Here is a 21064-nt window from a genome sequence, read left to right on the forward strand (position 1 = left end):
CAGAATTTACACTGAGAATAAAAACGTTTGGGCAAAAATGTGTCCATTTATAACTTGTTTGATTGTTAAATATTCGTTTTGTTTGCTTTACTTGAATTTTTGTTTCATTTTATTTCAATTCGTTAACAGGTTGAATGAAAGTTATTTTAGATCAAATTCTACCTGATGGAAGCTAATAAAATACACAGCATGATTATTTTGCTTTAGCATCATCTATTGTTCTGAATTTGTTCCTTCTGGCTCCAATTACTAATAGTTTATGTTAGTTCACTCTAGCCATCAACTGTCACATATCTATTCAGTTGTTTAATTGAAAACAAATCAAATCAAATCAAATTAAAAAAAACAACTTCATGATTTTTTAAAGGGTATAATTTAAACAACAGTATTTATGTATAAGGTATGAAATGATTTGTTGTCTTATCAACAGCAGGAGCACAGAAAAACAAAACATACTCACATTTTCTTAAAAATATTCAAGGTAGAATTACTGTAATGCACTGCCTTCATTCTGTTCATGTTTGGGGTTTAGATCCATCACACCTGCACCCTCAAAGTCCATCATGGGAGCAAACAACAAGGCGTGTTCCTTCTTTCACCTGCAGGAGGAGCATCTGCAGAAAACCAAGAGACGGAGGGCCTGCAGACTTTACAGGAACTCACCTGAACTGGACCAGGAAGTTGACAGTGTAAGGCAGGGGGGGGGGGGCAGGGGGGTCAAACTCAAATTCACAGTGGGCCAAAATTAAGCAATGAAATAAAGTCACGGGCCAAACTCAATATTTTTAAAAAAATGAACTACAACTGATATGTAATGTTTAACCCTTTCACATAGTGTCTTCTTATGTAATATTCTTTCGTTACAGCCATTATATTATATTATGTTGCAGCCATTATATCCTTTATATTCGTGAACAGATAATCTTTCCCTCCCACCTGTCTTCAAAGCTCCTGTTGTCCATCCTTCATTTGGCCATTGTTGTGGAGGGGGAAAGTAATTTGTCCCATGTGACTGGAGCATGGCCGTCAATGACTGTCAACAGAAAAAAGGAGCGCTTGCTGGTTTTGCCACACTAGCAAAGCATTGTGGGACTTGTAGTATTATAGGTACATATACCGAGGGCCAGCTCTAATGCACATTTGATATGATCTCGCGGGCCAATTATAATTGCACTGGGCCTGAGTTTGACACGTGGTGTAAAGGGGTTCCCAAATCCCGGCCTCGAGGTCCGGCCTCCTGCTAGTTTTCCAGAAACCCTGCCTTACCTGCTGCTGATTACCTGGATCAGGTGTGTTTAGCCAATAAGGAGCTTCAGAGGCAGTATGGTTCGAAGACATGTTAGACACCGGCCCTCAAGGTCTGGATCTGGGCCCCCCCTGAACCACCCCTCCATAATGCAGTGCTCTTGCTGCAGACGAGTAGTGGAAAGGACGGCGGCGCCAAACGGCCCTGCCCACAGCTCAGAGGTAAATATATCTAAAGAACTACTGCCGCTCTGCAGAAACTATGTTCTATCTAGACGATGACAGGTTTTTTGGTTTGGGCAAAAAACGGCATGAATGGATCAAAAGATGTTTGGAGTGGCACTTTAGAAAAGTGTTTATTTATCACCAACATTACAAAGAAAGTAAATCCTCCATAGTGAAAAAGTGTTTGCTATAAAAACAAAACCTACCAAAAAAACACAAATGTACCAATAAAACAGAAAATATTTCTTTACTCCTCAGCATCACAGCTGCATACTCATACTTATTCTTTAGTCAAAGTATCATAGATACATACCCACGTTTACAGAAAACATTTCTTACTTAGTGTAGGTAAACAAAACTACTTATAAACACCCCCCAGGGAGGTATTCCAGAAAGCAGGTTATGCTAGCTCCCGCGGTAAGTTTGAGGCTAAAGAAGTGTACAACCACCGCTTTCGGTTCCAAATACAGAGGTATGTTTCAGGGTGTGCTTAGTTCCCCTAGCAACTCATGTTCTGAACATAACCTGGTCTGGAGCAGGTTTAGTTGAAGGTTAGTTTGTTTTCAGAGAGGTGAAGCAGCATGGCGTGTCCATTTGTAGATGATTTAGTGGATGAAGAAGCTCAGATAATACTTTTTCCACCGTTTGAGGGTGATTAGACCACATATGGATGTTGGACAGATAAACCTTTTACTTTGATCTAACTGAATTATTTGCTTCAGTTAAGATAAATCAATTCTTTTAAGTTAAGTCAGCTTACAAATAACACGTAGTTTTCAGACATTTATTATACTTTCATTTAAATTAATTCAATTAAGTAGGTGTAACTTTGGTGCTGCTGTTACCTCGGCAGCACAAGGAATTGTGGGATACCATTCCCTTTGCCTGTCTGGACGGATTTGGGTTCAAGTGTGGCTTTTTGACCAAATGTGTTTAGTTGTTTTACTGTGTTTTGCCCAGTTATTCGTCCAGTTATGTTTAATTCTTTTTGCACCATGAGTGAGAGGATGATGAGTTTATTTAGCAGCCCTACTGTGTTGTAGTGTTATGATAGATTCAGAGATATGGTATATGGTTTCATGATTCAAATCTGTTTTGTTTCATTCATTTTATTGTTATAAAAATGAGAATATCTGCAGGCTCAAATTTAGACATATGATAGTTTAAGAATTACAATAAATTAAGATGGAAAATCTTTAATTGAATTGGAGTAATATGACATTTAGTTAGATAAATATGTAAATTTAAGGTTGTAAAAAAAATATTGAGTTGGATAGACGTAAGGAATTACGTTAAATAAATTTAACTCAATTACTTGTTGACAATTGAATTAATTTAAGTTGGATAAGTTATATATATATATGCATCACAATGAAAATAAGATCAGAAACTCGTGCGTTTACTTTGTCCGTTCTTTTTCTCCAAGCAGAAACTCTTTCTTTTGCTGATGATGCAGCAGTATTACTTTTTGATGGACACATAATCTTCATTCGCCGTCATTAAAACCTCAGACTCCGTCTCACTGAAGTATAGCGCTCTCTTTTTTTCTCCACGCGTTTCCATGGTGACTCCGTAAATCGGCGATCCATTGAGAATGTCTTTATGTACCTGCCGTGCACGCGCATCAACCCAGGGTTACCAAGTCGAGCGTAATTACGCCAACTCATATCCGGTCTTTTGGAACCGACATACCCAGAGTAAGCAAGTTCAGGAGGACTTCAGCCAGAGTTCAGGGTTAAAGTCAGGCTAGTTTAAACATGCTTCCTGGAATACCCCCCAGGTCACCACAGATCAGGCTCCACCCACACGATCTTCCTCTGCTCCTCCCAGATGACGGTGCGCAGAGAGGTCAGCAGGGAGGTCTGGTCGCACCACGAGTCTGGAGCCATGCTGCGATACAAACACGACAGCTTGTCCAGCAGCGGCTCCTCGCTCCTCGAGCACGCCAGAAGCTGCTCCTCTGATTGGCTGTGGCGCTGCAGCTTTGACCTGTTAAAGCAAGCAAGCATCATCAATGTTCATCTGAATATAGGAGTATATTTAGTTGGAAACAAGGAAAGCTCCACATATTCAATGACTGGAAAAAAAGCCAAATTTAACCTTTATTTGTTTTTACACAAAAATTTGACAGAAAGGAAAATATTTATATTTTTGGATTTACCTGAGTTTTCGTGCACTGCGAGAAGTCTGGCCGATGAAGATGATGATGGGGAAGATCTGGAAACGGTGCAACCGGCGCACACAGTCCAGGCCCAACGGCAGCACGCAGTGAGTTCCCTGTTAAATGTGCAGAAAACATCCAGATTAGACAAAGAAAAGGAAAAAAAAGAATTACATTTTCTTTAGAACTAAATCACTGTGAAAAGATTTTTTACATCAACACAAAACAGATCAAACCACTTCTCTAAAGTATTAGATTCAATTTCAGTAATTATTGGATTTATTTTCCTAGGATCTAACCAGATGGATCTGACTGAGGCAAGTTGTTAATCGAATCGACCTGCATCATTATAAAATCGTTTTAAAATGAAACAGATCGTTTATTATAACTATTGGGAAATACCATTTGGATTGAGGTACTGTAGGTTTATTTAACTGTAACATGAAAACAAGTGGATCACAGCACAGCATGTGATGGCAGTAAAAAGTGATCAAGTCGACTTTATGAAATTAAAGTCTGAATGGATGTGCCTTTAGTTCTTGTTGACTTGTTTGTTTTTGCACATATTTAATTTACACTTGATTATCTTGCAGGAAACACGAGACATCTTGAAAACTTCACCTGTACTTTTCCGTATCAGGTATTTATCTCTGAGTCACACTGGTACAACTTTTGGCTGAAGGTGCCCTGGATCCAATGTAGGGCAGCGAATCGAAACGAACCAATATTGACTATGAATCGCATTGTAAACCACAAATTATGATATGAACCGAATCGTTGTTAAAATGAGCCGTGACACCCCTATTGTTTGAATTTCTTGGCATGAGCTGAGCAGACGTCAGCGAGCAGGAAGTTAAAAGTTAAAAAGAGTAAATACCTAAATAAGCAAATATACATCTGTATGTGTGGTCAGGATGGGTTTATCATGGTTTTTGCCTTTTGAAAGAAGCTGCTTTCAAAGCTATTTGTTTCAGTTCTGATGCATCGGTAGCGCCTCCCAGAGGGCAACAGGTCCAACTGAAAATAAGGTCACATTATAGACACTTCTCCACCTGTAGTCCAACCAACACCTGAAAATGTGTCACTCTACATGTTTAAAGCAAACTAAAACAGCAGAGAATGTTGGAATAAAATAGCTTCTGTTTCAGGAGTGAGCCTGACTAACAACTAGTTTGGAGCACAGTTACAGACACTAACTGTGCTTTGTTTTTTTAATTGCAAAATTCAAACATTAAATGAATTTATTTTTTCTATTCTTGTAAACTCGATGTGAAGCCACTCAAACATTAGAACTTTTATTTTTCTGTACTCTCTGCCAATCAAACCATCAGAAATGTTTCAGGTGTGCCCGATTACGGCTGTGGAGTCACGTTCTGACCTTTTTCATGACCCTCTCCACACTCTGCAGGGTGTAGCACCGGCCCTGCTCGCTCTCCTCCAGGATCTCGGACCTCTGGAGCCGGGCGGCGTGCTCGCTGGACATCAGCACTTCTGGGGACCAACAGCAGGCAGGAATCAGGAATGTGCTGATTCTCTTCAATAAAACCTTTTTTTTTCCTTATTGTTTTTGGCTCCAGGTGTGGTCACGAGTGAGCAAACTTCCCCTCCACGCTTATTACTGCAGGGACACATTTGCTGTTTGCAGCATTCTGGACTTTTACAGCTATTTACTTGTGGAATTATTTCCTTCCTTGTGAGCATAAAAAAACTAATCATTAAATATTCAACCCCGTGGAGGAGGCTCTATGTTTGCTAAGCCAACAAATAAAATAAAAAAACTGTTGTTGAGCTAATCATAGAAAATAGAAATAATTTCAGGAATAAAAGACTCCTCATCAGGAGTCTGAACAGACAGGTTTCTTACCGGCCTCACAGAGCTCAAAGCCCTGCCAGCCTGCCAGCTTCTTGTCTAGGATCCGTCCCAGTATGGAGGGCAGGAGTAGCACCGGCCTGCAGATGGGCGGGTAATGAGGGGTGACCAGAGTGTAAGGCATGAGGGTCACACAACATTTGGAGGAACTGGGAGTTCCTGTGGAGACAAAGAAGTTGAAGCCGATGGCTGTTTAGTACAGTCTAGCACCTTTATTTATCCAAAATGAGATGTTTAAGGACAAATTCTACTTTCCGCGCATGACTTGACCAAGAGGCTGCATGTAAGTAGCATAAAACAGTGCATACACAGGGTTATACAGAAACACATTACTAGCTTCTGTAGCAGGAGCAAGTATCAACAATGACCTGTTGAATTCTCAGTTTGAACACAGATATAGACTTTAATGATGGTTTGAAATGTGTTCCAGTCACTCGCAGCAGAAATGCTGAAGGCATTACCGCCAAAGATGGAGATGAATGCCTGACCAAGGATGATAGGAGAGACGACATATAAAGAGAAGTTTGATTCAGGATTGTTTGGTAGAGGAAAAATAAACCAATGGTTGAAGAGAAGGCCAACCCACAAATTATAGAGTTCACAGTGACGGGTGTGAAATGGAATAATAAAGTTCCACTCCAATAATCTTTTCAATAATTTAAAAAAGCACTCCCAGTGGTTTATTTAAATATGATTTTGTTGCTTTTAGCCAAAAAAAAGGGCAATGAGCTTCATCCAGTGTGGGTCCCTGTGTCAGACCCTTCAAGTTACTGCCTAATAATGTAGCCACAGGAGGGCCCAAGTCTGGGCTTCCCTGTGCCGGTCCCCAGCCCGGAAAAATTACAGGGTTGTATCAGGAAGGGCAGCTGGTGTAAAAATCTCTGCCAAAGCACCTGTATGACTCGGTGAAAGCTGATTCGCTGTGGCGACCCCTGAAGGGTTATGCCAAAAGGTGAACAACAACATTCCTGGACGTATACCTTCATCTGAAGGCCCCTAAAGTCTGACTCCGATCATCTTTTGATTTATTGTAAAAGGGTTCCCAGTGGTCTTTTCATTATGTTTATACCACTTTTCTTTTTTTTTTTTTTGCCAAAATCAAAAATCTGTCGAATTCTAGGACATAGGTTTTGCAGAGCGGCAATAGCTCTGGTAGTTGTGGTGAGTTACGGAAGTGAGCCTCCACTTATTTCCTATGATCCCTTTGTTAACACGCTCTACCTCTAGCTTACAGCTCCCCACAACCCCAACCTAACAGTACTGATGCAATAAAAATGAAGAGCAATATTGGAGCTATTAAGCCGTACAGTTTAGAGCCAGATACCAGCTCAGACGTTCATGGATCCAGTCTTCTACAAGTGGATGCATCAGAATGGTGAAGACTATTGGAACTTGTGGCCCGCACAGCATAGTTTCTACATGACAAATAAGCTCTTTTTCAATGCCACCTTTTCATCTGCTCCTTATTGACAATGATTTGAATAATTAAATACCCAGAAATGCAGTTTTAATATTAATGTTCTTAACATATGCCCTCCATCACAAGAAAAATGCCACAAGAACATGTTAAAAACACAAAAAATAAGAATTTTATCTAAGTGGATCTTTGAGGACAAAGCAAATGTTTGAGAGCAGTACTTGGTGCCATTGTTTAGAAAATTATGTCTCTACAGTCAAAAATAGGAAGTGCAGCAATTTTATCTAAGGTGTGTCTGATTTCATGAGTGAAGGGGGAAGAGGAAGGCTGTTCTAGCTTTGATTTTGGTTTGGAGGTTACTGATGGGGGTGATGAAAGACAAATATATTTAAAGACATAAACGTGTTCTAAGACCGTGCCATCACTGCCAGTGATCATTGGAGAGGGGGCAACATCAGGCCTCCAACTGAAAAGAATGTGTTTTGTTTTTCTAATGTTAAGACAAAGATGGAGGCTGTGAAGTGACTCTTCAAGAGGAGTGAGGCAAAATTTACATGAGGATGCTGTGGACTGTGGAGAGGGGCCAACAATCAGCGTAAAGACGAATCTGGGAGTGTTTTGAAGGACTTTTTTTTTCATTAAGAAATAAACCAATCGATATTTTAGCTTCACCCCTTGGTTTGAGGCTCATACCTGACTCTGTGCTCTCGCTGTTTTTGTCCTCCACGCTGACCCACATTGGGTTCCTCCCCTGGCGGCCCGTACTGACGATCCTCACTGCCTTCTCTTTTCTCCAGCAAACTTCACGTCCGGCCTGGTACCAAAAAAAAATCCCACAAATGGCTGAGCAAACAGGAGCTCTGCATCTTCCCACCAAGCCTTATGACAATTTTGGTACCTTTTGACATTTCTTAGTTTGAAAGTTTATCTCTTCAATCGTGCGAATTAGAAGTCGCTGCGCCCTGTGACAAAACACAAAAATAATAAGAAATCTCTTCCTAAGTTCAGGATGGAGGGTTGAAGTTCTGATCCATAAGTGGATGGCAGTCAATGAACCTGTAATAGTTAGGTATGGTTCCACTCTGCAGGTCCAGCAGCTGGCAGGGGTGCACCTGGCAGGCGTGCCACTGGTCTTCAGCGCCGCTGGGCCGCGTGTTTGTCACATGCAGGATGTCATTGCAGGTCACGGCCAGGGTTCCAGTCGAGCCAGCGGGCAGAGACACGTTGACCCGGATGTAGAAGGAGTCTCCAGACGCCGTCTCGCTCTTCTGCAGCTGCTGCAGCAGCGCCTCGTACTCTAAACGAGCAAAGCCATTGAAGTCATAAAATCAGCACACATCAAGAATTTTTGGTTCAACTCTGTGTTTCAAGTAGTTTCAAAAGGAAAATAAAAGGTTGCACAATGTTCAACAAGAAAAATAAAAATGTGAATTAGCCAAAGCGTGAAGGAAAACTGGGCATGCCGGTTTTGTGATGCAAATCTTCAACGGCACTCGGCGTGTTCGGTTTCTTTAGATGTCAGTTCACTTATCAGTAGCAAAACCACCATCACGCTCATTCATTGATCCATGAGTATTGTTGTCTCAATGCCAGAGAGTTATCCTGCTTTTCTGACGGTTCCAGTTTCATCTGGAACAACCTGCCGCCTCCTTAAATAACGCAAAGAAATGTTCTGAACTCAGAAGGGAATTTACAGTGAATTCTGCACAACGTTCTGTTCCCACTGGGTGTGGAAGTGTATTTTTACACATGAGCCTTCTCTGAAATCTGAGAAAGTCATGAAATCCTTTTCATGTCCCTCTGCTTTAGCTGATTGGTTCATCTGTAGCCCTTGTGCTATCCTAGGCACTTTAACATTGGGAGTTGGGTCATGTAGACCCACTAGACAGTGCGCTGAACCTTTTTTCTTCAATGATTTGTGAACCTCACTGGTGTCCATGGATTATATGAAATCTTTCCACCTTTATCCACCTTTGTCATGGTAGGGAGAACACGTCAATGTAAGGGGGGGGGGTCATCTCAGATAGCACAAGGGTGCTATCTGAGATAAGAGACGCTTAAAATGACGTTTTTATTTAGATTTACACTAAATCTTGTGTGATTTATATCTTTTCTAGTTTAATAATAATTTATTTTAAAACGATTTTTCGTTTTTTATTGGTTTTGCTAAAGCAGAAATACTTCCATACTGTTAATGTTTTTGGATTTTTTTGGAACTGGAGTTTTAAGCAATAAAAAAGACAAACCAAAATACATCTACACTTAGATATATGTTGACAAATATAATATTAATATACTATAATGTTCAAATCTTAATTGGGTTTTCTATGTCTTGTATGATTTTATTATCCTTAAAGGAAGTTTTTAGTTCTTCCAAATTCAATTTCTTTATTTAATTTATTGGTTTTCTGCCCTCTTGAGCCTTTATGTTTTTAATTTTTTTCTTAAATGATCTTAGTTTCCAAATTGTTCCATTATTATTTAAGTTTAAAACTGCTTTTGCAAAAAAAATACCTAGGAAATAGTAAATGTTGGAGGTGTGGTAACAATGGAGCCAATCACTTCCATATATTTTGGGACTGTGTGGTTATCAAGAAGTATTGGTCTGACATACATGAACATCTGCAAAATGTGTTTTCTATTGTTTTCCACTTGTCTTTTGAAAGTCTGTTTTTGAGTAAAATTGATGGCCTAGACAACAAAAATAAGAAACTGCTCTACATTCTGCTGGCAGCCAGTAAGAAAGCAATAACCAGAAAATGGCTTAAACCTGAACAGCCAACGATAGAAGACTGGATTGATGTTGTACAAAGAATTTATATAATGGAAAGAATCTCACACTCTTTACAAATACGGCTGGATGTTTTTTACGCTACTTGGTCTATATGGACAGAATATGTTAAGCCTGTAAGATCGGATTTCATCTGAAATCATGTCATATCATTTATGTTTTGAAACTCCCTGCTTCCTCACATGTTCCTTTTTTATTTATTATTATTTTGTTTTGGTTTTTTTTGTTTTTCAATTAAAAAACTGAGAAAGCATGAACATTGTAACACGTCAAAACAATGTACAATTTATCCTGTGCTTTTTCAATAAAAAATAAATTTGAAAAAAATAAAACTGCTTTTGCTGCATGGAAACTGCATGAAGAGAGCTGAGTTTAATTTATCTAAACCATCAGCTGAAGGCTTGAGGGCAAAAGTTCTTGATCAAACAAGACTCACTGGTTTCCTTTCTGTGCATGTAACCCTTGTGCTATCCTAGGCACTTTAACATTGGGAGTTGGGTCACCTAGACCCACTAGACAGTGCGTTAAAACTTTTTTCTTCAATGATTTGTGATCTTCACTGGTGTCCATGAAATCTTTCCACCTTTGTCATGGTAGGAATAACAAGTCAATGTAAGGGTGGGGTCATCTAAGATAGCACAAGGGTTAAGAATAACTATTTCCTGCACTTGAAAACATTTCTGTAACAAAGTGACTAACTGGGCTTCTGGAAGACTCTTTTGATTCATCAGCAATGTTCTTGTTTTGCTTTACACTTCAGATAACCCTTCAGCCCAGCTGAGCAAACTGACGTAGGACGTCATAAACGCAGCCGTTCAAAGAAACATTCTGTTTTTTCCGCTCTGTGACAGATGAGCCTCACACGGCCGCTGCCAATTAGTTTAATCTGCAGAAAAGACAATCTGCTTCCTGTTGCTTCAGCCACAACCATAAACTTCTGTGTTCCCCTGGTCCATCAGCCCATCTGCATGTTGATGGTTCACGGAGGGCTAAATTTAGAAACCAGAAACTATTATTTACAAGTAGTAGGGCGTACCATCTGGTCTGGGCCGCAGGGAGAGGTGACAGAAGCCGGTGACTTGGCTGAGAGCCCACATGGCTTCCTCCAAGGTGGAGTCCTCCAGCACCATCCTCAGAGCCCTCTGGTTGTGCTCATACTTCACCTGCAGCAGAAGCACACAGTGAGGAACACCAGGAGGCAGAACATCGGCTGCTTGCCCACGCTCACGCATACCTCTACGATCTGCGCCCCCGGGCTGATGCCAACCCCCTGGGCGGCGCTGCCCTCAGTCACCTGGTGCACAAACACCCCGCTCTTGTTGCCCCCCACGACTGTCAGCTGGCTCAGCAGAGCCTCACCCAGGAAGGAGATGCTGATGACCCGACCGATGACCCGGATGGCTTTGGGGCGAGAGCGCACCAGGAAAGGAGGGGCCGATTTTCTTGAACTACTAATGGAAAAAACGGAGGAAATTCAGCAAATAATAATATATATATATATATATATATATTTTTTTTTTAAATAAATAAATATATATTTATTCCATCTCAGCAGCTTTAATAAAAATAAACAACATAAAGTTATAATCTTATTTGCTTTATTTATATGTAATTTCATGGATTTATTTCTAGTAATAGCAGTATGTTTATGTACATATTCCTATTTAATTCCACTGTAAGTTCAGTATTGTGTTATTCGTTATTTTGTGTACCTTTTTATAACATTTTTTTAATTTTATTTACCTTTTTCATTTATTTTGCGTGTCTCCTAAATGTTTTTTAATTTAGCATTTTCTAGGTAAGCTTTTGTAAATTCCGTTTGGTTTTCATTTCAAGTTTTATCTATATGCAGTTTTATGTTTCCTTATGTTTATTGTGAGGGGTAGGGAGGGTCAAGGCGACCCTTGTGTTTTAAACTTTCATTCTTTATTGTTCAAGTCTGTAAAGCCTTTTGTGTTACTCTAGTATGAAAAGTACTTTATAAATAAAGTTGGATTTGATTTGTTTTTTCACTGGTTTTTATACTGGATCTGCCATGTTTCATTCTATACTGATGGGGAGAAACAACGAGGGACGCGGAGAGAACTTTGAGCTATAAAAATATAGGAAAAGTGCTGTAAAAATAACCTGATTGCTTTAGTTGAGATTCTCTTGAATGTTTTTACTATAGAGATGAGACAACGTCTCCTGGGTCTATGTTGTGTTTACACTTTTTATATTAGAAAAAAAAATTTAAGTATAAAAATTAGTGAAAATGTTACCCGTTTTTCTTTAGCTCTTTTGTGTCAATGTGAAATATTAATGTTTTTTATATTACATTGTTATTAATCAACCAAAAAAAGCATGTTTCTCTGAAAAGCAAATTAACTGTAACCAAAAAACAAAGTTCTCAGAAAACCTTTGCAGGCTCACATCACAGTTGGACTCACTGAAAGCAAAACTAAAACGAGACAAACACAGAAAGCTAATCCAACAAGAGCAAGAGCTCTTTAAAATTGCATCATAATTACACCATAACTACTCACTAATGGAGCGGCTTACCCAGAGGACTCAGAGTTACTTAGGGAAGGAGACTCAAGCTCATTTCTGTCTTCACTTCCTGCAAAAACAAGAATAATTCCGGAATGCTTTCAGGGAACCATTGTATGAGGATTAATGCAGAAAAGCAGCACACCCTTAAATGATTAGGTTTGGTTATACGCACCATCCGTCAGCAGCACAAAGTCGTCCAAAAGAGGGTCTGTCTCTGCACTTTCTGTGCTGTGAGGAAAAAAATGAGATCATAAACAAGTCTGCCACTTTTTTCCATGTGTGATCTCACTCTATAGATCTTTACGTGTTTCTGTCGAGTCTTAAAAGATAAACAAATGAAAATGATCAAATTAACAGTTCAACTCTGTGTTTGAATAAAATGTTGCACTTCCTGTTATATGATTAACTCTTGCTCAATCATTTCCTCCTTCACGTGAATCCCAAACCCATCCTCCTCTCACCTGTAAATCAATAATCCACCTGAAACTCATGTGACTGCAGCAGAAAGGAATGCAGAAATCATCTGCCATAAATCCTTCATGGTGGGAGTCTATTTCAAGCTGCACAATACCCCATTGAGCTATTCTAACACATTCACACAATGGCTGCCCTTGACAACACAAAAACACACACACACCTGCTGTCTGCGTACAAGATTTCCTCTCTTCGGCGGAGAGACTCCGGGCCGGGCGGCTCTGCATTTCTGGACCGCATGCTATTCATTACAGCATCCTCTTCCTAAATGCAAATAAAGCCATTATAACCCATCAGATGACAGTGATGTCACCATCAGACAGCTTAAAAAGCATTTGAGACAAGAAAAAAACAAAGCCCACCCTCTAAAAGTATTGTTTTCTGATGTGTTTTAATACTGGAGGGTTTTTCAAGGCAGACAAATAAAAAAAAAGTTGACCTAGACTACAAATCATCATAATATTTGACAGTTCAAATTTAATTTCAGTTATTCTAAAGGAGTTGCCATGTGTACAATTCTATAATGTTTTTTCTTTTTTTCACTGAATTTCGAATATTTCTGTACAAAAATTCTGATTCCAAAGTGTTGCTTTGGGGTTAATTATTGGGTGGAATATTAAAGCTGCAAGGAAAGAAAATATCGTTATTTCTAATTGTATCCCTCGGTGAAATATACTGTGCTCCATCTAAAAACTGTGGTTTATGTTGTATACGATAAGGAATAATTTCTCCAAGTTTCATTGCTTTTTTTTGATTGACTAAATTACTTTGAAAGTTGGAGTGCCACAAGGTTCAGTCTTAGGATCCCTTTTTTTAACTGTATATTCTTGGAGCTGTAAAATCAACAGCATTGATAAGGTACACATAGACGCGCGTACTTGAATGTGCTAACAGCGTGTTCTAGAACATGCTTTTAGTCCATGCTGGACAAGCAGGGAGGGGCTTCTTCTTCTTCTTCTTCTTCTCTTTCTACTGTTTACAAGCGCATCTTCACCACCTACAGTTGGAACAGGCTTGGCTCAATGTCAATCTCGTACATCCTGCACCAGGCCGTTTCTTTTACAGCTTTATTCTGACATATGGAAGAATTGGTGCAATTATTAAATTTTCCTCCATGATAATTTTTTAAAGGGTTTGCATTTCGGTGACTTAAAAGGGACGCCTTACATAAGTTCACTACCAAATCCCTGATTGGTCAAAGTTCGACGTGGTTTAAATAATAGCAACATGCTTTCAAAGGCCATGGATTTTTTACGTAGAGCCCGGAAATGGTCGTTGAAACTTGTTTTGAACTATGAAGCCTAAAACACGCATTTAGATAGACTTTTCATTGGAAGTGGCTGCTTAGAGGAATCTGTTTTTTTTTGTTTTTTGTTCTTTAGCCCATCATAAGGGGTTGTTTTTGTTTCATATCATCCATCTACCGTTTTTTTAACTTTAATACCTAATCTACTAAAGTTCATGTTTTTTGATAATCTGGGTGCTGCCGTTTGGGGCATCTGTTTCACTAAACCAAACTGAGTCTGGCTGCACACCTCTGAATTGCTGAAAGTCTCAGGACGCAGCGCATCCATGCGACAAAGCTTTCGCCGCTCTGGGCGGGGACACCCATCACAGCTAGACACTGAGCTCTGCCACCTCACGTCCTTCACCTTCAAAAATAAAAAAATAAACCGTAAGTTTTGTTTCTGCATGTTCATGTTTTTGACGTGTTTTAGTCATTTTAGAAACCTTCTGTTTGACGCTGCTCCTGCGCTTCACCTGCAGGGTGAACACAGACTCCTGCATCACCACCAGCTGGCTCCGAAGGGCATCCTTCTCAGCCAAGATCTGGGCTATCGTGGCCTGGGCCTCTTCTCTGGAAAGGTACGCCTGAAAGTTATGAAAGAGTTGATATCTATCAAACAATGAAAGTTTACAGAGAAGTGGCAGGATAAAGGCACGCCCTGGTTTCGTCTCAGACTCTTGAGTCACATACAACAAGAAAATGGCCCTGACAATCATATTGTCAAAACATGCCAAGCTTTGTCTGTAGCTGGAAAGGTAAAGGTGTCGATGTAGGTGAGGAGGGAGTACAGTGATGTGGCCTACGTGCAAACTGCCGCTAAAGCTACAGAAACAGTCGTGTGGGAGTAATCTTCTACATTCCTAAATGTGTCTGTGAGGACTAATGGAAACTTAGAATAGAAAAGAATTTCACTCAGGCAGTAAACCGTATGAATGGAGTTATTAAAGAGCTGTTAAAAAGACAAAAGCTGTATGCATAAACAGAATGGCCTCAAGTTCCTCAGCTGTTATTTCTTATCACGTGTATCAAGTTATAGCATTGATCAGATTTATTCAAAACAAAAAACAACGACCTTTAGAGGCGGTAAGTAAAGAACGTGAGAAAAGAAAAATTACATAATAAATAAAGCCAGACAACACATCAACATACAGTTATTGAAGCCATGAAAGTTTCTCATTTCTTGAGCTCATCGACAAAATGCACATTAAATATGTCAAATTCAGATTGTCAAATTTGCTTTGAAAATAGATCAAAAGATGATCTATTGGGAGTTCAAGGTGCCCTCAAAGGAAATTTATAATTATTATTTTTGCATATAGGTCATGAACTTACATCAAAAAGGAGCAAAATGAGGAATATAATTGCAACTGAGAAAGGATAAACACTGAAAGTATTGTAAAAAAGCAAAATTAAAAGAATTTTGAAACATATTTGGTGCTGTCTGCCTTTATAATTCATCAAGCTGTGTTTTCAAGTTGTCTTTGTCTTTCAGGCGTTTAAATCCTTTCATTCATCCCACATCAGGTGCCAACTGCCTGTTATAGAAATGAATCACAGTCCTGTTTTGCTGCTTTTCTGCAAAGCTTCGGCGCAGCAGCGAGCAGCTCCACGCCACCCGACAGTCTGCGGGTGTGGATGCCCGATCCTACACTTCAGGAAGGAGCATAAGGTGGAACAGTTTTTGACTGTTACAAAAACAATTAAAGGAGGAAGCAAGACTCAATCTCCTGCAGCTGCCCGTGAAAAGAAGAAGCGGAACTGTTTGTCAGAATGAATAGGTAGGATTTTAGCCAGAAAACGGTTTCCCAAATACTTCCTGTGAGGGTGGATTTTTTTCTAACTTAATTTATTTTAAAAAAACACATCATTAATAATAAACACTGGTCACCTCAGGTGAGCACCCCCTGACCTGGTCTCTCTCGGTCTGCAGCTCCTTGATCTGGCTCTGGATCAGCGTGCTCTTCTGCTGGAGCATTTTGCAGTCCACAGTGAGCTGCTGCACCTGAAGGCTCAGACTCTCCTTCTGATCCAAAAGCTGCACAATACAAACACAGTTTTGTCCTTTCCATCACACCTGTTCCACTGACGTGAACACAGGTGTGTAATAAAAGATTCACACAACTTCATGTTGGTATGAGGAAGAAAGTTCTGCTGTGAGTGTCAAGGAGAGTTTCTATGTTCTGGTTTCGTCGGGCTGCAGACACTCCGACATACCGCTTGTTTGTCTCTCTGTAGGATTTCGTTCTCCTCCCTGTAACACCGAAGCTGCTCTGCCAGCTGCACCTGACTGTCGATGGCCTCCGCCAAGTCCTGGGCCAGGATGTCCTGACGGGCCTGGAGGGTGAAAAAGAACCATAAAGCCACAGATAACCAGCAGCCCCCGTCAATCAGACCTGGTGATTCCTCTCACAGGGTCGAGGGTTTGAGCCTTCGCCAGCTGGCTGCGCAGTGTCCGGACCTCCTCCTGCAGCTGTGGGCTCTCAGGAGCAGAGACGAACCTGAGCGGGTGCCGTTTGGTGTCCATCTGGGCATTCTGCAGCTCCGTTTGCAGCTGATAGACCTGCAGCAAGACATGGAAGCAGCTGTGATGGACTGTACTCAGTCTGTCCCTTCACAGCCGCTGTCAAGACTTTCTAACTTAGATTATGTTAATAAAACACATCGTGCTCATGTATCCCAACATAGCGTCAAAATTTAATAAACATATCACTTATTTTTTATTTTTTCTATAAATAACAGCTCTGAAAACCAGAATTAGCTGCCTGAGTTTTCCCCAGGAGAGCCTATTGTGTGTTTGGAAGAAACTGGATACTTGAGTTCCATTCGACCACAGGAGGCTTTTATTTTCCAGTGATTTGTCATGAAAAGTTCGCAGCAGCTAGATTAAAGGTTCTAATTACCAATCTCCATCAACATTGTTTATTGTCTTAAACATCTGGTGACAAAAAAAACTTTCATGAAGGAAAGTAACCCTTTTAAAAACACGAATTTCTCGTGTTTGGTTTGGTTTATGCATGACTTTTTTACTCAGAAACAAAAGGAAACCTAGCGAAAAGTATTCCTCTGAAGTTGCAAATCTTGTGACATCTTGAAAATCAGTTGAATTGATGTGTTTCATAATTTGTCATAAATTGAATGATGATCTAGAAGTTTTTCTTTTTTAATATTTTGTACATGTGACACTTGTGTCGCCTTGGTTTCAGACAGCCATGGAAGACGGATGAGTTTGTCCATCACTGACCTGCAGGTTTAGGTCGTGCAGGCGCTCGTTTATGGCTGACCTCTCCTCAATGGCGGTTGTGTATCGTATGTACAGATCACACTTCTCGTCCTTCAGCTTGGCGACTTCCCGCTGCAGAGAGCTCAGGTGTCTCTGCAGCCGATCATTCTCAGACTGAAGGCGTCCGGATTTCTCTTCCTGCTCCATCATCTGTCCCATCTCCGACTCCAGGGAGGCGCAGCGAGCGCTCATCCTGCCCGCCTCGCCGCGGGCCTCCTGCAGCTCCTTTTGCATCCCTGTCACCGCTCTGATCAGGTACTCTGTCAGCTCGGAGTATTTGATCAGGCCTGCGAGGAGAGGAATGCATTTCAGACAAGCTGCACATGAAAAAGAAGTGGAGGAAGAAGACCATGCAGGGTGCTGACCGCTGAAGGTTGAGGGTTCTGTGCTGGGTTTGCGTCCCGTGACTTGGGTGTAGAGAGTTGGGTAATGTATCATCAAACCCTCCAGGAAAGCAATGGCTCCATTTCTTCCCTGAGCTCTCAGCAGATCCAGCATGTAGCCTAGATAAACAAAAATGTCTAAATCAGATTCTTGGGAGCAAACAGTGGCTGGATGACTCAGTTGGTTGAGTGGTTAAGTCCTTGGGTCAGACCCTTCAAGCTGCTGCCTAACTATGTAGCCACAAGAGGGCCCAAGTTTGGGCCTCCCTGTGCCGGTCCCCAGCCCGGGAAAAAATACAGAGTAAAATACAGTTGTGTCCCCTGAAGGGTTATTCCAAAAAGTGCACAGCAACATTCCTCGGAGTAAACCTTCATTTGAAGGCCCCTAAAGTCTCACTCCGATCATCTTTTGATCTATTGTAAAAGCGTTCCCACTGTTTTTTTCAATTATGTCGATGCGTTTTTTAGCCAAAATCCCAAATTTTTGCTGGATTCTGGGAAATCGTTTCTGCAGAGCAGCAAGAGTTCATTAGAAACTCTTAGTTGTGGGTGGGACTATTGGTGTGGAGTAAGCCACCTCATTTCCCATAATCCCATTGTTTACACTCTCTCCTGACAGCTTTCATCTCCTCACAACCCCAACCTAGCATTAGCGGCATAACAAAAATGGCGAGCAATATTAGAGCTATCCAGCCATCCATTTTTATCCAGATTCCAGCTCAGACAAGGAAGAAAAAAATGTAAATGGATCTATTTGTCAGCCGGTGGATGCATTGGAATGTGGCCCGCTGACTACATCACTGCTACAGGCTTTATCAAAGGGCATTTTTTCATCTGCCCCTGATTCACAATCATTTGAATGACGGAATACTCTGAAGTGCAGTATAAGCTTAATTTTCTCCCTTTATGTCATTCATCAGAAAAATGGTAAGAACATGTTAAGACAGCAAAAACTAAATTTTCTTCCAAGTGGGTCTTTCACTAAAGTGGTTGCTTACTGGTTCTCATGCAGCGATTGGTGAGGTTGTGGCAGGAGACGATTTCATCCTCATCCAAATCTGTGAGGACCCTGGCCTGCCGCAGGTACGGGATCAAGATGCAAGGCCGGACTCCCAAGGAGATCCTATGGCGGTTGTCATTTATCATCTCCCACAGTTCCTCCTCGCCCATCTCCTTCAGGTCCTGGCTCTCGGGAACGCAGTTCCCAGCCATTCTGAGTGCGCCGATCCGTGCCGCCAAAGGGACCGTCCCGGCAGCAGGCGATCAGCTTCCGCTGATCAGCAGACAGAGTGGAGGAGCCACAGAGGCTCTATGATAAAAAAGAAAGCAGGAGTGCTTTCCACGCCCCGTGGGAGTTTATTCCAAAGCATGCATCTGTGATTGGGCGTGTGGGAAAACTTGTAAAACAAGACCTTCATAGACAGAGCGGCACACACATTTACAGAAAAGGTTTTTGCGAACGACTCCACGTCACCGACTCAACCTCCAAACAGCTCAGAGGGTCTTTTCCGTTCATAACATTGCTCACATTTATTGTATAGGATCTTATCACACATAATAAACCTGTGCACATCCTTATTAATGAGTGACGCGCAGCCCGTTTGTGTTCAAGCGCAGACAGCTCAAACAAACAGCCGCTTTTCCCAGCTCCTTCTTAATCACAACAAGGCAAACACGCAGACGGGAGCAAACACTGAGGTGCAAAGTCCTGTCTGCCACACGGCCAGCAGCGCTCAGGTGAAGGTTAACCTGCCGGGAAAAGGTCAAAGAGCTCCATGTGTGGATCTGCTGTTTACTGTAAATGTTCATTCAAACACCTGCAAAACGACGCCCACAAAACTGTCAGTTTAATAACTATAACATTTGTGCACAACAAAACAGTAACCTGCTGTTTAAGATGCAGCAAATTGAAAAACAATAGAAATTAGATGCCTAAAATTTACAAACATGGTTCCATTTTGCATTTGGTGAGCAGATACACTGAGATCACTGAAACAAGGCACGTTTAAGTCAAACTTTGAGAGCAAAGATATATAAAACATTAAAAGAAACATTTCAAGGAAATATTAAAGGAGCGATCCACTATGAGGAAAATGGTGTATTTGGTGTTTTTACATTTAGCGTTTTTCTGATGAAGAAAGTTCAAATGATGTTAATATAAAGTAAGCTGAAAATAAGAGTGCAGATGTAAACTTGAACTTTCACCTGGATTTAAATACAGCGTTTCTACTGAGCTAAGGCTTTCTGTGAGTCTGTTACAGATCTGTGGAGCAGAGAAGGCAGCTTCTCCATGTTTGGTTTGGACTTCCGGGACACGACAAAGGACTGGATCCAGATGAATGCAGAGTTCTGTCTACATGGGCAAGGAGGTTAATCTTGTTTTTTGGGGCTAAACCATTCAAAGCTTTATAAACCAATAGACCAATAGAACTTAAAAGTCTATCCTATGTCAGACAGGCAACTAGTGTAAAGACCTCAGAACTGGACTCATGTGTTCTACTCATTTGGTCCTTGTGAGAACCCGAGCAGCTGAGTTCTGAGATTTTTTGGGCTTCCAGTTTCAGCAGTCAAGTTGACTAAAGACAAAACGCATGAACTAGTTTTTCCAGGTATTGCTTAGACATCAGATCTTTAACCCTTGAAATGTTTGAAAAGCAAAGGTGACAACACTGTAAGGCCAGTGAGTTGACTATATACAGCAAAACTTGTATTTTTGAGGTTTGTGACACAATATTGTACATCCAAACACTAGAAAAACTCTTAAAACTGTAAAAGTATGTCAGCTATTTGTACAGGTCATAGTGTCAACGGGGCGCTAAAACTATGTACTCAAACTTTAACCAGAGGGTTTTAAAAAGGAACCAGCACCAATTAGAGTTTACATTGTTACAAATGCATCACCATTAAAATGAGAACCTTCAAACTGAACTTTTCTCCTCTCATCCAAATCCTGCTCTCCTGAATTCCCATGAGCCGGCAGACGCACATGAAGCCAAAGCGTTTACCTAACAGGCGACTGTTCCCTTCAATGATGAAACAAGCTTTTATTTAGAACATTGGACTTGGTTCTGCTTCACTTCAAACTCTGTACGGCCTTCTAGTAACAAGTCAGTGATTAGGAGTTCCAAGAAGGTGGAAAGAATTTTTCTAGAGAACATTTTTAGAAGCCAGCTCTACCACATTTTGGGTTGTCATAACTTTCCATCAAACTGAGCCAAAAAGAAAAAAAGTGCCAGGTATGAAATGCCTGCTTAGTTTGGAAAGTTCTAGTTCACGACAAAGGTTGTTTCCATGCGCTACACTAAACAGCTGAAAAAACAAAATTGTTTAGAAGTGTTATACTCCAAACAATTGTAAGCATTCACGATCGTTACAATACAGTCGAGTCTTGCATAACA

The 21064-nt window shown here is 40.8% G+C and overlaps 1 protein-coding gene and 1 long non-coding RNA gene across 3 annotated transcripts; one reads left to right on the plus strand and one right to left on the minus strand.

Moving 5' to 3' along the window:
- Positions 1-3162: 3162 nt before the first annotated feature.
- card14 (caspase recruitment domain family member 14) lies at positions 3163-19515 on the minus strand. Of its 2 annotated transcripts, none has more exons than XM_023954704.1 (20): positions 18665-19515; positions 17649-17786; positions 17245-17570; positions 16414-16563; positions 16218-16337; positions 15913-16038; positions 14447-14587; positions 14251-14367; positions 12879-12979; positions 12414-12469; positions 12251-12308; positions 10944-11157; positions 10746-10872; positions 7975-8215; positions 7817-7880; positions 7612-7732; positions 5496-5660; positions 5010-5122; positions 3632-3747; positions 3163-3459 (listed from the first exon to the last, which is right to left on the minus strand). In XM_023954704.1, exons 1-20 carry the CDS (start codon positions 18876-18878, stop codon positions 3252-3254), a joined length of 2916 nt encoding a protein of 971 aa, XP_023810472.1. In that variant the 5' UTR covers positions 18879-19515; the 3' UTR covers positions 3163-3251. The 2 variants fall into 2 exon arrangements, with proteins under 2 accessions (XP_023810472.1, XP_023810468.1); XM_023954700.1 differs by having other exon boundaries at positions 10944-11160.
- On the plus strand, positions 3633-5192 carry LOC111947430. Its single transcript, XR_002873265.1, has 3 exons — positions 3633-3738; positions 4225-4271; positions 5040-5192. It is a non-coding gene; the product is annotated as an uncharacterized LOC111947430 (long non-coding RNA).
- Positions 19516-21064: the final 1549 nt, after the last annotated feature.

This window comes from Oryzias latipes, chromosome 1 (genome assembly GCF_002234675.1).
Source record: "Oryzias latipes chromosome 1, ASM223467v1".
Lineage (NCBI taxonomy): Eukaryota > Metazoa > Chordata > Actinopteri > Beloniformes > Adrianichthyidae > Oryzias > Oryzias latipes.

What these genes read in the sequence shown, in the direction of transcription:
- card14 (XM_023954700.1), bottom strand. Translation starts at nt 18,878, where the DNA reads ATGGCTGGGAACTGCGTTCCCGAGAGCCAGGACCTGAAGGAGATGGGC. An exon ending in AGGCTCAAACCCTCGACCCT is followed by an intron (nt 16,338 to 16,413) that starts GTGAGAGGAATC and finishes TTCACCCTCCAG; the next exon opens with GCCCGTCAGGACATCCTGGC. An exon ending in AAACTAAGAAATGTCAAAAG is followed by an intron (nt 7,733 to 7,816) that starts GTACCAAAATTG and finishes TTTTGGTACCAG; the next exon opens with GCCGGACGTGAAGTTTGCTG.